The 16,903-nt window shown below is 42.5% G+C and overlaps 1 protein-coding gene across 2 annotated transcripts; it reads right to left on the reverse strand.

The window, feature by feature from the left end:
• Positions 1 to 1,130: 1,130 nt before the first annotated feature.
• Positions 1,131 to 13,987, reverse strand: RPS19 (ribosomal protein S19). 2 transcript variants are annotated; one of them, XM_081869842.1, is made up of 6 exons: positions 13,902 to 13,987; positions 12,026 to 12,096; positions 6,067 to 6,167; positions 3,654 to 3,837; positions 2,865 to 2,919; positions 1,131 to 1,197 (listed from the first exon to the last, which is right to left on the reverse strand). In XM_081869842.1, the coding sequence occupies exons 2-6, from the start codon at positions 12,094 to 12,096 to the stop codon at positions 1,171 to 1,173; spliced, it is 438 nt and encodes a 145-aa protein (XP_081725968.1). In that variant the 5' UTR covers positions 13,902 to 13,987; the 3' UTR covers positions 1,131 to 1,170. The 2 variants fall into 2 exon arrangements, with proteins under 2 accessions (XP_081725968.1, XP_081725969.1); XM_081869843.1 differs by having other exon boundaries at positions 13,880 to 13,904.
• Between the last annotated feature and the right edge of the window lie 2,916 nt (positions 13,988 to 16,903).

Genomic DNA, 16,903 nt, shown 5'->3' on the forward strand with positions numbered 1-16,903 from the left:
AGATGTCAAACTAGATGGGCCACTGGCCTGATCCAGCTGGTTCTTCTTATCCACCCCAGAATTGCAGCGGGAATATAAAGACCAGGAAGCAGAGGTAAAGAGAGAAATACACCACTCTCCCAGTTAACTTTTTATTTCAAATCAAGTTCATATCCAACCGCCATATTCTCCAAATTAACACCAGACCACAGAATATTTGTGTTGCCTATAGCTCTCATAAATTTCTCACATTTAAGCAGTTTGCCATCAGGGAAGTCTGGGGCAAGGGCATCACAAGCTAAAATCTCGGTTCCAACACCTACCAGAATGTCAAACGGTCAGTCAAGACCTAAAAGCGAGTTGTCAGCAGCGAGTATAAGAACAGTGGCAAAAGAGAATTCATTTTCTGATGAGGGGTTTAATCCAATAAAAAATTGCACTGGAAAGGCAGGGCAAAGGTACCCACTTGTAATAAAATTTGGCAACTGTTTTCATCAAACAAGCATAAGTTTTCCATATGGAATACACAAGACGCAAATCAGAGGGTTGTGAACTGATTACAGAATCTTCTGCTTTCTAACCAATTACATTTTTATTTTCAAATCACCAAAACCTCACTATTGAAGGATATGTATAAGAACTTTCAGAAAGGCCATCTTTTAATATTTTTTCTACCTTGGAACCAAAATAGCTAAAAAAATAAATAAAAGAGTGTGCCCTTACTAGCAGCTCTAACGAATTAAAGTTTGCTCTCACCAATTAAAATTGACCCACAACAGCAAGAGCTTTAGTTTATTAATCTAGCAATTAAAGACTGCATCCCTAATCTGAATGAACTGTGCTTGAGCACAGAGTATTTCTCAGGGAGGCAGTGCTTTTTTAAAAGGCAGTAATTATATCCACACTTGCATATAAATTTTTTACATATAGCTGCAGCTGCCCATGTAAGCGGGGATATTTGCAGCTGGCATGACGTTTTCGTCCTGAAGATTTTAGTCCTCATTGTTTCGAAGAAAGGTTTGAAATGGTGGTTTATGTTATGAAATGGTAGGCAGTTTATGTGGTCAAGATTCAGATCCTACAAAAAAGACTGGAGGGTGCGCAGGGAGTAAGGTGGGAGAAGTGAAGCCTTCAGAAAAACACACGCAACATCAGTAAATAAAGGACTTTATTTCTGAACTGCAATTCACTTTAATGTTTCTTGTTTGCAGCTGCCACCTAGAAAAGAAGAGAGAAAAAGGTCTGCATTTTGGTGGGGAAACCATGCAAGACTTACATTTAGTCCAACTTTCTGTACATGTTTTGGACTGCAACTCCCATCAGCCACAGCCAGCACTGTCAATGGCAGGGATAATGGAGTTATACTCCAAAACATCTGGAAAACACCAAGGTGGGAAAGCTGCTGATTTTTGGCAGGGGAAAAGGCACAACTCAATGTTACATAGCACCATGACATGCTTCCTGTCATGTCTGTGGAGTGCAGCGGGTTGGGCTAAATGACCACTGGGACCCCTTCCAACTCTACAATTCTATGAAGAAAGGCATAATCCATTGGCCTGAACACTGACAGTTTATATAGATGGCACATAAAACAGCCTAGGAGGAGCTGGGTTCTACATATGCATTGTGGTCTACATCACCCACAGCTTCTGGATGAGAAATCCATGCCTCCTTACAGAACGCAAGGCTTGCCCCTTCAGAATTATATAACGATAAATTCAGTCACCAACTGAACTTGGCTAACTAGCAGCTGAACCAGAGTTCCTTCAACGTGCTCTTTTTTATATGGAGCGCTGTAATTTTGAAAGAACCGATAAGGGAAAATTTCAAGATACTCAGATTCACAGTCTAGCTCAACCGCTAGAAATGAGAGACATCTATCAACTCTGTGTGATTTTTCATTCTGGTACTTGCTTGGACATGCTGCACTTAATAACTTCTATGTATTTGTAAAGGCAACCGTTTGCGAGGAATAATTCATCCACAGTACATTGTAAATGTCAACAGAGAGCTAGTTAATGCAACAACATTCAGGCACTTTATCTGATGGCACTGGGGCTGTTAAAAAGAGTTTTATTGGGGAGAGATTATCAAGTAAATTTTTAAGGAACAAATCTAAAGCTGCGGAGATCTACACAACACAGCTCTTTCTAATGAGTTTTGAAGAGAGGCAGGCTGCTAGGGATTCGCTTTATGCCACAGCAGAACTTTTGCTGAAATGATCTCGCAAGTTGTTGATCCTAACTCACTCACTCTTTGTTCAATTTTCCTTTCATTGTGAAGCATTTCAAGTAAGATAGTGCAATTCTTTAAGTAATAGGAACACTTTCAAGCCAAACTGGGGAAAAAAATTATGATTCATTTCCAGCATTCCTTCTCCTACCCTGCAACCGAGAACAGTTTTTTTGTGGCAGAAACAGAAGATGCTTCTAGTATCTTAAAGCCTCTTGCATTTATTTCAGAATGTGATTTCCTAAACAACAGCAGAATTTAAAAATTTGTATTGTTGTTTTCCTTTTCCTTAATTGTTTGACTGTAAAACCACATTGGAAAGGCATATGCCAAAAAGCAACCCTAAAATATTTTAAATAAAACTTATGCAACAGGCACTTTTGCAAAAGTACTCTACAAAATTAAGTGATCTGCAAATTTTTACACAATCTAGCCTGCCCACGTTGAACAGGTTATTTTTCTGTGCCTTGAAAAGGGGGGTGGGACTTTAAAAAAATGTCCAGGTTGGTTCCCTGAATAGAATTCTAACGGCTTGCAGGCAGGGAGCTATTTACAAGAATGCTTTATGGTGCCACAAGGCTTTTCCTTGGTGTTGCTGCAACAGACTAACACGGCTACTCTTGTAGAAATGATTCATGTGAAAAAAAGGTTACCTGTCCTGCAATCCTGTCCAGATCTCGTTGCCCCTGAGGAGTAAGTTTGCGACCTCTGAAAGAAAGCAGTGACCAGTATCAGCATTTTTAGAAAGGCAATTCTGTCGCTACTGTGGGCAATTCTCTGCCCTAGTTACCATCACCCAGCAGATCTATGATCTTTTTCAAGGAACGTGTACAACCTCACCCCATAGCCCTAAATGCCCCACATAAATATACTAGGCTTCAGCACCTTCCAATAGGCAATGCAGCACATAACTAATCCACACATGAAAGTATGGATCGATGGAACCTTTAGTGAACATAAGGCTTCTCCTTGATGAAACCAAGGGTGCACCTAGTCCAGCAATTCTGATCCATGGTTAGTCAGAGGCTTCCTGGTGGCCAAATCATAGGGCACCAAAGGTCATGGCCACCTTCTGCTGTTTTCCCAAGCAACTAATACTGAGTGATAACACTGCCTCTGAACATGAAGGCTCTATGCAGCCATCATGAATAATATAAGCAAGTTCTGATGAACGGACCTCTGCATGTTGTCAGCTGTGGCACGTTATGGGTTGTAGGCAATTATACTCCTACTCAAAGTAGACCCACTGAAGTCAATGGACACGACGTGGTTAGGCTTGTTGATTTCAGAGATCCTACTCCAAGTAAAAATGTGTTGAGTACAACCTGAAGTTTTTGCAAGTGGGGCAGGCGGCCGTGATACCCTGCAGCAGTCCTTATAGGTGTAATTCTGGGCTACCGAGTCGCACAAGTTCTCTGCGTCCTTTCGGTACCGAGACTCACCCATCTTGGTCTTTCTCCACCATTTTGAGCCCTTCTAAAGCCTGCAGCACTCTCCTAGCAACACTCTTGGAGCCTCTGCTGAAGTGGCTGGGCATTACGCCGTTGCGCTGGCGGCCCCCGTAGATCTTGGTCATGGAGCCGACTCCGGCACCACCACGGAGATACAGATGGCGAGCTGTGGATGCTGCAAACAAATCAAAACACAAACAACACATCACTTCCTGACTCTTCTTCCTGTTTATTTCAATCAAAACATTTTGTCTTTGTCTTCCTACACCAGATACAGCCGCAAATTTTAAATACACTGACTGACCCATTATAAAAACCCTCCTGGTTCAAAAGGTTGCCTTGCACACCACTCATGTTTTTACTCACAGGAATAGAGTACTCCACGCTTCTCAAACCTGGTGCCCTTCAGATGTCTCTGAGAAAGTCTTCCACCATTCCTAACCATCAGCTGTGCTGGCTGGAGCTGAAACAGGTTTGTAGCTCCAAGTATCTGGAGGGCACTGATCTGAAGAAGGCTGGTGTACTCATTTGAGCAGTGTGATATACGAGCCGAGAACTCCCAATTCCAGCTGGGGAACATCTCCAGAATGAGAAGCCAAAGTCTCTGAGCTCACACTAAGTTGGCTGCATGCTTGAATGCATTACTCCCGTTAAAGAAGGAAGGAACCACACAAAAGTAGCCAACAGTAGCATGCAAACTGTTAATGAGCACAAGATCATCTAGCTGGAGGAACCTTAGCCAAACACAGTGTGGCAACTCCAGAGAAACAACAGAGCACCATACTGTTAATATCACTTGAGAACAATAAACGGTGTAAAAACCCCAATTTAGACCTAGAACAGGACTACAGGGTAGTGCAGAATGTAGCACGGAGGGCAGAGCACTTTTCACCGCAATGGCTGCTTTTGTACAGAGCCACCTGCTTTGTCCTTTGAGGCCACCGTTCAAGCAGACAAAAACAGACACAGCCTAAGGCCGTATTGCCGCAAGGCAACCTCTCAAGCCTTCATTTTGCTAAAACAGTTACAGCAGCAAGACAACATCTGGGAATACGGCACTTAATAGACATCACTGCGGTAGTGCTGCGAGAGAAAAGCACATTGGACTTTAGAGCTTCCCTGTAAATCATCACCACAGTGGAGGGGCATTTAGAAAGCGAGACATGAAAAGATAGATAATTGGTTTGCGTTATTTACCATGAATACAAACAGATGTGTGCATTTGAGAAGGCATTCTAGCGACATGTGAATGAACAGTGCAAGATCTCCACAAAGAGCAACTCTAAAGCTCTCCAACTGTTGCTAGGAGCTGCCTAAAGTCAGGAACAAAACTATCTTGGGCCTTGGGGGGCAGCGGGAAGAAAACCAAGACAGATTGCTTGGCCGGCTACCAACACTTGTTTGTGTCTTCCTCCTTCTATGGGCAAGCAAATCAAAAGGCACATGACTTGAGCCTGTGAAAAATCGCACTGCCTCAGCACCCAGCACTGACAGAGATTGGGTGCGGTGAGGTGGTAAGACCTCTAGTAACAATCCTGAGAAGATCAGGAGAGCTGGAAAAAGAAGTAAAAGCAAGCAACTGATTCATGTCTTTAGAACCCCAGTAACTTGCTATTAATGAAACATGTAAATGCTGCATAATGTCTATCCAATGTGTCATCTATCTAAGTAGGCGTGGCTAGCACAGGGGAGCTAATAATGCACCATCACAAGCACACAGTTAACTATTCATGGTCTACATCAGGGAAGACACACTCGCCCTATCAATGAAAATAGTAAATGGTTTTCTTTTATGGTGCCGAGAGGGCTCATTTCCTTGAGCAGAACACTAGCTATCCCCCAAGAAGTTGTCCTCTCCAAACTCCCCCTAACTGCACACCAAACTCAAGCATTTTCAACTATGCTGGATAAAGAGGCATGAGGAATTTTAAGCCACACATGTTAACTGTATCTGCTCATATCCACTCTTTGTCCTACATGTCTCACTCTCCATGTTATCCCTCTTATTGTAAGCTCCTTGGAGGCAGTGACCCATTTTCACTTATAAAGTACCATGTGCATTGATGCTGCTGCTAATAATGTACGTGAACTGCTTCAAGCACTTACATTTTGCTGTATAAATGGCAAGCATTACCATTAGCTGTATATAATCAACGTAATTTGCATCTCATTTTCATGAAGTTGTCAGGTGCCAAACCAGTGAGTTAATGCACTGCACTTATCCTACAACATTCTCATTCCAAAAGTGGTGCCCTTAATAGATCTGAGTGGCAGGATCTATCTTGGTCCCTCTGATGCAATATGCAACGCAACACTTATGCAGACAATCATGGATTGTTAAAAACAATTATGAACTTTGTTCTTAAAAAGTAAGATGTTGCACTATATCTGCCCAGTTCCTTACCAGCTCTGGTGTAGAACCAGTTCTCATCATATGGAGCTAGTTCCTTGTGCTTGGCTAGCTTGACTGTGTCCACCCATTCAGGTACTTTCAGTTTACCTGACCTGCAAGAACAATTCAAACACCAGTTATCACTATACAAATAAGCAGCAGTAATTTTATTTCAGCCAAGCTATCACTTTTGCCCAAAGGGCTCGTCACCAGAAGACAAGTGCTCAAACCCATGCCTCACTGAACTATCATTTGCTAGAGCCTCACATGTTCTGCATGAACAGCTTAATAATTTTATAATGAATGGTTTTAGAGAGTTGTTTGTGCTGTACTTTTGTACTGTTTTATTGTTGTTAGCCGCCCTGAGCCCGGCTTCGGCTGGGGAGGGCGGGATATAAATAAATTATTATTATTATTATTATTATTATTATTATTATTATTATTATTATTATTATTCCAGCCTTAAAACTTCACTTGACTGGGGCAATTCCATCAAGCTGCAGCAAATGGGAGGCAAAAAAGAGATGAGGGGTGTCCAGTCCCTCCTCCCTCTTCACCTGCCACTTGTGGCAGAGAAGAGAGACAGAGACACTCCAACAATGCAAGCAAGCAGCCCAGCAACTTTCCGGCTTCTTTTGGTTTCAATCCCAGCTGCTTATTAGTAGACCTTGTAACAAATAACTGGTACCTAAGTTTGCATATTTCCCACTCCCAATTAACTTTCCTTTTGTGTGATGTCCTTTTCGTAAGCCTAAGGGCAGGGTCCTGTCTTGTTTTTACTGATGTGAAAACCACTTTAAGAGTCTTCTTTGGCTGAAGAGTGGGGCAACTTAAAAAAACATACCTCTGAAAGAATGAAAGAAAGAGAAAGAACTGTTCTAAACCAGGGACCTTCTGTATGCAAGACAGATGCTCTACCACTGAGCTTTGGATGTTCCCCACACCTGAATCAAAGGAGGAACTCTCTCCCGTTGTGAAAAAAGGAGAAAGGCCTTTTGTAAGGCAGCGCAATAGCTTTTGTATTTGAAACCACCACTTATGAAACCAGTCAAGTCACTATTCTTTAGTCAAATCCTCAAAGGACTGTTCTGACCCTAAAACGTCATCCTACAAACATAACCATATAAAAATAAAAGCTAATTAATCGATGTTACATTACACGCTGCCGGGTCGGTGAATGGGATACAACCGCTACCCAGGACTTGATCCTGCAAAAGAATGCTGATTAGGCTTGAATTAAGAGACTTGATTAGCTGAAGCTGCCCACCAGGATTCTCTATACAGCAGCAAGCAAGGCCGGGGGGGGGCAGTATTGCAGTGGTCTATCACAACCGCATACCCCTGACCAGGTGCCCTCTCCTGGTTTGAGTGTATTTGAAGATGGGTGGCCGATATTGGCAGAAAACTTGGAATAAGCCTGACCAAACACAGGCTAGAATCTCTTCTTTGAAGACCTTTTCATGTGTCAGCAAAGAGCCACCCAGTGGAGCTGTTTTGAGTGGTCAGAGGTCTTTCACACTTTGGCCCACTGTGAACTATTTTGTTCAGCACTTCGCTAACAAAATTGCTCAGGTCTGTCCTGACTTGGCTGCTATAACTGATACAACTCCTTTGGCTTTCTGCTTGTCCAGTGTTAATGGATCCTTTTCAAGTTGTACACCTTGGAAATGTGAGAGCTACCACATGCTAGATCTTTGCCCTATCTGGCTCATCAAAAGGGTCAACAACAGACTGGCTGAAGGCAGTGGTTATAGTGACCCTATTGAAAAAGTCCTCCCTGAATCCCACTTTACCAGCTAATTACTGGCCAGCCTCCAATATCCTATTTTGGGGCAAGCTACTAGAGTGTGTGGTGGAATCTCAGCTTCAGTTAGTTTCTGGAGATGACTATCTACATCCGTACCAATCTGGTTTCAGGGTTTACAGTAATCTGGATTACTGTAAGACACTCTATGTGGGGCTGCCTTTGAAAAGTGCTTAGAATTGTCCATTGGCTCTAAGAGCTGAAGCTAGATTGTTAACCAGGGCTGGTTATGAGACTGGCTATACAGTGGTACCTTGGGTTAAGAACTTTGCTTCAGGATGAGAACAGAAATCGTGCTTCGGCAGTGCAGCGGCAGCAGGAGGCCCCACTAGCTAAAGTGGTGCTTCAGGTTAAGAACGGACCTCCGGAACGAATTAAGTACTTAACCTTAGGTACCACTGTACTAGGAACGACTCCACTGGCTATTGGTCTGTTTCTGGGCACAATTCAAAGTGCTGGTTATCCCCTGTAAAGCCCCACATAGCTTATGTCCAAAGTACCTGAAAGATAGTATTCCCTCATGTGAATCTGCCTGGGTCTTGAGATCTTTTGGGAAGGATCTTCTTTCTGTCCTGCCACAATCTCAGGCATGCTTGGTGGGGATGCAGGAGAAGGCCTCCTCGGTGGCTGCTCTGACTTTGGAACTCCCTCCCTAGAGAAGCTAGGCTGGCTCCCTCCTTGATGTCAGCAAGTGAAGACCTTCTTGTTCCAACAGGCCTTCGGGAATTAACTGCGTTTAATGAAAGGGTGGGCTGGTGCTGTGCTGCTTTTATTGTAATTTCTGGTATGTTTTAAACAGATTTTATATATGTTGTATATAGTTTCAATTATATCAATGTTTAATTCTATTTTTAATTATTGGTTTTTCTATGTTTTAAAGAGTTTGTTTTTATCTGTAAACTGCCTTGAATCCAATCATGAAAAAAGGCAAGTTATAAACAAACAGAATAGGACTTCCGGGTTAGCGCCATCGGTGAAATGGCGGAGTTCCTCCGATAGGAGGAACGGGCTCCGTGAAAGCCAGGTCTTCCCACCGCGGCGAAGGTGGGGACCCGCTAGAAACCCCAGGTGGAGGAGCCTGAGGACGTGGGGTTCGGCAGAGCGCCAAGAGCGCCTCCCCTACTCGCCGGGAAACCCCTTTTTGGGGCGCCGGAGTGAAGTGGGGGGGGGAGTAGCGCGGTGCATCGAACCGACTGCTACTTTCACGGAGGGAAGCTGCACAGCCATCACCGGAGAGCGCTGACTTTTTCCTGATTGACATTTGGACTCTAAACAAGTACCCGTGAGTAAAAACGGAGGATTTGATCAAGGAATTTTTTTTTCAGAATTAGGCACGAAGCGGGAAGGTCTAAACAGGAAGTCTGCCTCCCACTTTTTGTAAACCGATTGAAACAAAGATCGTACAAACTAAGTAGCCTTGAATTTAATTTTAAGATTGAAATTTCCTGCACCTATGACCATCAAAACCCCCTTGACAGCAGGAGGAAAGGGGGTAAAAGAATTTTGACTATCTAATCCTGCAGAGAGAAAGTAAAGGAATATAAATTCCCATTGTCTCTAACCTGGGGACAGGACGTCAGGACAGATTCTTTGAAGAAAACGGATTTGGACAGATAGAAGTAAAAGAGAAACAAATTGACTTTAATGTTGCCCTCTTTTGCTTTTCGTAAGGAAACAAAGTACTAGAAAATTGAAAGTAAACTTTCCTTTGTTTGATACATTTTAAAGATGGAGGTTGAACAGAAGTTGTGTCCTCTAGAGCAGTGTTTCCCAACCTTGTGCCTCCAGCTGTTTTTGGACTACAATTCCCATCATCCCTTGCCACTGGTCTTGCTAGTCAGGGATGATGGGAGTTGTAGTTCAAAAACAGCTGGAGGCACAAGGTTGGGAAACACTGCTCTAGAGGGAGTTTGTTAGTTTTTTTGTTGCAGTTCACAAAGAGACACAACAGCTGTGAGAATCAACGTGAGACCAGATACTTGACCTTGACTAGAAATGAGCAGGAAGGAAATTTTACTTTCTGCCCTTGGCAAAGTGGACGCTATGCTACAGCAGCTGCAGGAGGACATGAACTTAGTGGATGAAAAACTGGACGTTATGGCTGCTGTAGCTAGAAAGTATGAGCTGACAGGAGAAGAAGAGAGAGAAACTTTACAACAACCAATTCAGGAAACTGACTTAAGGCAAATCCAAGGGCAATGGAAGATGGAGGAGATTGTTATTATACCTCAAAAGTTACAAAATGAGAGATCTAACATCAGTGATCTTAAAGGGTGTCTGCAAACTTTTGGAGTTAAGGAAATCCTTAGCTCTAGTGGGACTGTGAAACAAGAGGACAAGTACTTTTGGAGCAACTATTGTTTGGATTACAAAATTAGCAATGGGGAGTGGAGCTGGGGGGAATGGAGCAACCTGACAAATGAAAATGGAGACTATGACTGTATGGAACTCCCCAGAGATCCACTCCCCAAGGAGAAAGGGAAGAAACCACGAAAGACTTCAACAAGGGACAAGGAAGTGTCGTATTATAATCAGGATCAAGAAAGTCAGCAGAGGGGGCATGGAAGTGACTTGAGAGCCTCAGACATCAGAACACCGGACTGAAGGTCAAGATTTAAAGGGAAGGACGGACACAACCCGAAACCAGGAAGAAAGGGACGATGGATAAAACTAGAAGAGAACTTTCTTTTATATATCTTGTTATTTCTGAGTAATATTCACGAAATAATAGATTGTGCCGGAAAGGAAATAATTGGCTTTAGCAGAAAGACTTGATTAAGTATAAATATAAATTTGAATTCTAAATTTTAAAGTTTATGGTTTGGAAGGTAAAGACAAAGTTAAAGATAATATTCTTAAATTGAGATAGGTTGTTAAGATAAATTATCATTGACAAATATGGGAAGAATTTGCTGAAATAATGATTAAACTGGAATACAAAAAGGGAGGTATGAGGAGGTCTAAGACACAAGATAATGAAATGAAGTAATTTTGAATTTATATACTTTTTTCTCTTTTTTCTATTCTGTTGATGTTTTTAAATGTTTTTGTATTTTTTGAAAATTTGAATAAATATCATTTTAAAAAAATATATAAACAAACAGAATAATAAAAATAAAGCTGTGACCGTAAAACAGAACCCAGGGCAGGGCTAGGCAGATGAGAACTGGATGAGAACCGAGTCTGTTCTTAATGGTTCCATTTGAGTTCTAGTACCTCCAAGTGCACAGGCTGCTACCATGAACAAAATCAAGACAATGGAATCTGGAGTTTGGATGGAGGAACAAAGAGCAAGTTTAGCCTTTGTCCCATTAGTGTCTCTGTTTTATCCCTGCTTTTCTTCTATTTATTTGAAAGTTTATCATCCAACTTGTTTGTTGCCACAAGACTGCCAAAGCAAAGCACAATCTACCTTAAAACTATCTAAAAACTAACACATACTCTCTACCTTGTGAAGAAAACACAGTCAGAAACAACTAAGTGATGAACAGCTGCATCTACAGTCACACCCAGGAACGAGGCAAATGATGCATCTGTGCTCAGGACAAAAGATGGCTTGGACGCCAGCACCTCCACTTACAGATCCCACAAGGCATGCTTAAGACTACAATTAGATTGACTAACACCTGATCAGATAAAAGGATATCACTGATCAAAGGGGAAGTCACTGTTTATTTTTTAAAGTTTAGTTTTATGGAGGGAGGAACTCCCTTATCACATACACACTTCAAGCATTGTGTCTGCCAAGACTCATGAATGTACAAACCTCAAAACAAATGCCCTGTTACTAAAGGGATATTTGCTGAAATCAGGAACCCCACCTGTCCACAAGATGCCATCTATCCACACTGCAAAGCTTTCAATGGCTTTGAGTTCTTATTTGCAATTCTCATTTTGGCACAACTAGCTGCACCTAAGTAGCTTTTTAAAATTAAGTTACTAGACAGGCTGCTCCATTAGATGAGCCATCACTACACCAAAGGGAGCATTTCCTTATGTTTGGCTCAGTGTTGCACTCTTAGAACAGTAAAGACATACACAAAGCAATTAGCAGAAGAGGGCAGGTAGACTGTGCTCCCTTCTTTTTAACTAACAAGTGCAGTTAATCCCCTTATCAAATCCATGGGACTAGCTCTTAAATGCTAATTCATTTTTCAGGCAACTTACTTTTTGAGGAAGGCTGCAAGCGCCCTCACAAATTCCTGCTGGTTCACGTCCTTTACAGTTACTCCAGGCATCTATAGAAGAGAGGGGTGGGGGAAGCAGCGAAGACCAGTATGCATTAATGCCAGTTCAGAAGGAAAAAAACTCCCAGTACACAAAGTTGGGAAATATTAAGACCAAGCAAAGTTATGGCAAGCTTTTGAGGTTGGGGGGAGGGAAACCCTACCTGAAGTGCTCACCTTTAGGAAGTTTATCCAGAGCTGAAGGGAGGCACATTTTGATCTCTGGAACCATCCCAAGGACCAATGGAAGGCTGCCTCCCAGGAAGAACATTATGGCAAAAATCACAACAAACCTGGCCCCATCCACCAGCCAGAGAAGGCTGCAAGGAGCTTACTTTCCTCCTTGGGGGGAAAAAAAACACTTGGCCCTAACTGTTAAGTTACGTTAGGGACTGCAAGAGAAGTATTTTCTAACCTCTGCTACAGGTCAGGAATTCAAGAGCTATAGGTTATCACAGCAATATCCATCAAGCCCCATCAATCTGCATCTGCTCCTACGCTTGCATTTTCTTCACATTCTTTTCCATTTGCACCATGTGTATCAAATTCTGAGCTGCATCTTAGAATATGGTTGGTGGTTCATACTTACTGAAGTATTTATACATATTTAGGCCAAGGTGCTTTGTGCATTTTACTCTGCAACACACCATATAACCCAATGACAACTTTATTATCAACAATAATGCCTATTTTATTTATTTTACTTTTGTTTAAAATGGATGAAGGCTGCAGCAGGGAGAATATTTCTATTCCTAGTTTTGAAATGCCTACAGCTTTCCTGCCCAATGTATATTCTAGTTTAAGGCTCGTTCGCCATTTATGAAGCATTTTTACGAATCTGGGTAATAACAATTACATTCTCCCCTTTTAAATCCTCTCCAACTTAGGCCCATTTTTATTTTTGGTATCTCTTCCATAGGTGTGGATTAATGGGGAACAAAAACCTTTAAACTAATTTTATAACAGCAGTTACAGGTAGGTAGCCGTGTTGGTCTGCCATAGTCAAAACAAAACAAAATCCTTCCAGTAGCACCTTAAAGACCAACTAAGTCAGTTCTTGGTATGAGCTTTCGTGTGTATCTGAAGAAGTGTGCATGCACACGAAAGCTCATACCAAGAACTGACTTAGTTGGTCTTTAAGGTGCTACTGGAAGGAAAAAATTTTGTTTATAACAGCAGGCTTTACTTTCAAGTAAACGTACAGAGAATTAAACATTGCAGCAGCAGTCCTGTGCAAAACTTTGATTTCAGTGGAGCCTACTCCTAAGTAGAGGGAACGAATTCTAAGAAACCATACACACAATTTCACCATGCATTTCTTTTAGCCTGTCCTAAGCTTGGGAAATGTAAAAAATATGTATGACAGAAAGAAGTTTCTTTTCCTTGTGCCGATGGGAATAACGCAAAGCACATTTTAAACTTGACGCGCAATTTGGAAAACGGAACATTGCTATCGCAATAATACATAAATTTTCTTCGCCTTGTGCCCAAAGCACATTTTAAAGTTGACGTGGCGATTTGGGGGGGGGAATGTATACTTTATTATGGCTTTGGTAACGAGAACACGGGGCTTTTAGCGCAAGCCAGGCCCCCGCCTCTCCTCTTCCGCCTCATGAGACATGGAAGCCGGCTCCCCGCCACCCCGCGCCTCCTGGAAGAGCATCCCCGTCCACACGCTCTTGGCCCCGCGGGACGGGGGACGCCAGGCCAGGCGGACCAGGGGCGGCGGGAGACTGGGCCGCCAGCCTTCGGGCGCGCCGAACGCCCTTCCCCGAGAGGACCCAGGCCTACCCACCACGCTCCCCGAGGCCGCTCACCGTGCTCCTGCCGCTGCGCTCCAGGAAAAAAAGAGAGCGAGAGGGGTTACCCACCCGCTACTCACAAGGGCTCCGGGCGTCGCGAGGTTCTGTAAGCCAATAGTGGGCCGCGAGACTTGGGGCGCCCAATCACGGCGGCGCGCGGGAGGAGCATGGCACCGCCTTTGCGTTCTAAACCCCTCCCCCGCACCTCCGCGGCGGAAGCGGAAGCGTTTTGTATTTCGCCCACAAAAGGGCGGAAGTTGGTCTAGCCCGGTTTCCATCGTTCGCCTCGTGAGTAACTGGGGGCGGGGGGGGGGTGTTAGAATCCCACTTTTTCTTTTGACTTGAGCGTTGATTGGTGCTTTATAGAGAAAACAGGTTTGCAGGTGATATAGGTTATTGCTTTTATTATTATTATTAATAATAATACTTCTATAAATTTGTTGAGATTTTTTTGGGAGGATAAAGTTTGTATATATTTTAAGCTAAAATAAATAAACAATTATAACAACAGACGAAATAAGGCGAATTTTTTAATAATGGTATTTCCACAACAAGCTAAAAGTGTTTTGAAATCTTATGTCCACAATATTAATATATTAGCCGAAGTTTTTAAGGTGCTCACAAGCCTCTTTGTTAACCTGGTTGCTAGGAAAGTAATACAAACTACCGTTACGACTGCCAAAACAACCTTGGAACCCCATTCAAAACGTGTGCCAGGTGACTTACGTACTCTTAAATAATTCTTGCATCGCCTTCCCGTTACAGAAAATATACAGATTTTTATTCAGCTATACTTCTTTGCCTATATATTTAATATTTAAGGCTTTAATACATGTAGTGCTATCTACCAATTTGCTTAGGGGGGTTAGGCTTAATGAGTTTCTCTGCTTCTCGGGATGCTTTTTAAAAATTGGTGTTGCCAAAGGACTGAAAGGAATTTGCATAGATTCGACACTCTTATGGGATTCTTGGCTATGTGTCATCCAAACCCAGCAAGTTGCTATTTTTTACTCTCTCCATTAACCATGCTGCTTCATCTCTTTGTTATCTGTATTTGACTTCTTCAGACATTCTTCCAGAAAAAAGTAGTCAAGCATTTGTATATGTGTGCAACCTTTGCAGTGAAGACTGATGCAAATAATTAATTTGGTTTTCCTGTGGTCTTCCTGTACTCCATCACCATATACAACTTTTTTGAGTGACAATACATTTATTACTCTGGCACCTTCTTGGACTTGTAGACTACAAATTACGAAAGGCACAAAAGCTTTTGGAATGTCTGTTGTACACATTTCAAATAACCTCCAAATGTTCTGAAGAGATTTGGTTCTCCTGACCTTTCCTTTTCAATTAATGCATTCATTTTTAAAGAAGATTCTTGAAATTGCAGGCCTTAGAGGCTAGAGGAAATTTGAGCATCTGCATAGACTTTTACCTAGTCTAGTCTGACTAGCTTCTACCTAGTCAGTCTTCTTTTCATCTGCAGTTGATGAACAACTTCAAGGCCACTGTTTTCCCTTATTGTTCTTTAAACTGGACAAACATTTAAATAGAGAATTTATGCCCCCCTTAATCTGGTCCAATCCAGGGCCAGCCCTACCATACAACAGGGAGAAGCAACATGCTTCAACCTGGAGAGCTCAGTTGGTTAGGGCATGGTGCTGATAACACCACGATTGCAAGTTTGATCCCTGTATGGGCAGCTGTGTATTCCTGCACTGCAGGAAATGGAACTAGATGATCCTCAGGGTCCCTTACAACTCTATAGTTCCATGATTCCATGATTTGTGTAGCACCAGGGCTTCTCCCCCCCCCCCCCAAAGCTGGAACTCGTCAGAATTCAGTTCCAACAACTCTCAGGTTGCCATTCCAAGAGAACGAGGGAAGTGTTCATTGTGAGTTCTGGTACCTCTTTTTCCAGAGGGAAAGGGCACTTGGGCTCTACTCCAGGTAGCAAAATGTTTTGGATCAGCACAGGTCCCCTCAAAATACAGGCAAGACCACAAGAAAATAAGGCTGGCCAGTTCCATTTGTTTTTTTATACCCCATTACAACTCCAGTCTCGTTACATTGCTTAAAAGGCACATTAAATTATCCCCTGGCAAAGGAATTGCACATTGCTCAATCTGGACTGAGCTACAGTTTCCCTATCAACTGCCTTTGTTTCCATGAGGAAAAGGGGCACCGTTTTTTTATATTTGATAGCAGCAACAGGTGGCAATTAACTTTTGAAGCTTGCCACACAAATGTGATTTATGCCTGTGTCATAGCTCCAAGAGACACATAGACTTGCTGCTGCTATTAATATTAATAATAATAATAATAATAATAGAGGTGGCAATTCTCATGAGGAGAACTTTATCACACATGGATAACCCTGGACCGAAATTATTCGTGGACTGGAGATTGCAGAAGCAACCTGGGCATCACAAGAAGCAACAATCAATAACTGAAACTAGCTTTCTCTCATACCTGCTCCTTCCAAATTTTCCATGGTTCTTTTCCTTCTTGACTATTTTACCTCCATAGATAAAAATTGAGGTTTATTGCGCCGAGTTTTAAACAGAATCAATTTCATTAGCTTAATTTAAGGTTCTAAAAATACCGAGGGCCGAGCCACAGTCTTTGTTTAAATAATGGGTTTATCGACAGTTCCTGATGTCCATTATGTGCTTTAATGCCGCAATATTCAATAGCTCTCTGCAGTTCAGCTCCCTCATTTTCAATAATTGCTTTGTGGGTGGAAGCGATTTTCCTATTGCTGTCTTAAGTGGGCCTCTCTCAATTGCACTTAGCTGATGGTGCCCAAAGGTAGAGGAGACGCACAAAGGGGGGGAGGAGAGGGACAAAGGAGAATTGGGCTCCTCTTGTGCCTTTAAATGTTCACATCACACAGAAGAGGAAATTTCACCAGGTACCAGCTTTTCCCACTCTGGTTTGACAAGCTGCACCTGACAAAAAATCTTTCAGCTTCACCGTAATTAAAGGCTCTTATTAAAGTCTTGTCTTCATTGGCT

This window comes from Podarcis erhardii, assembly GCF_964252035.2.
Source record: "Podarcis erhardii genome assembly, chromosome: 7".
NCBI lineage: Eukaryota > Metazoa > Chordata > Lepidosauria > Squamata > Lacertidae > Podarcis > Podarcis erhardii.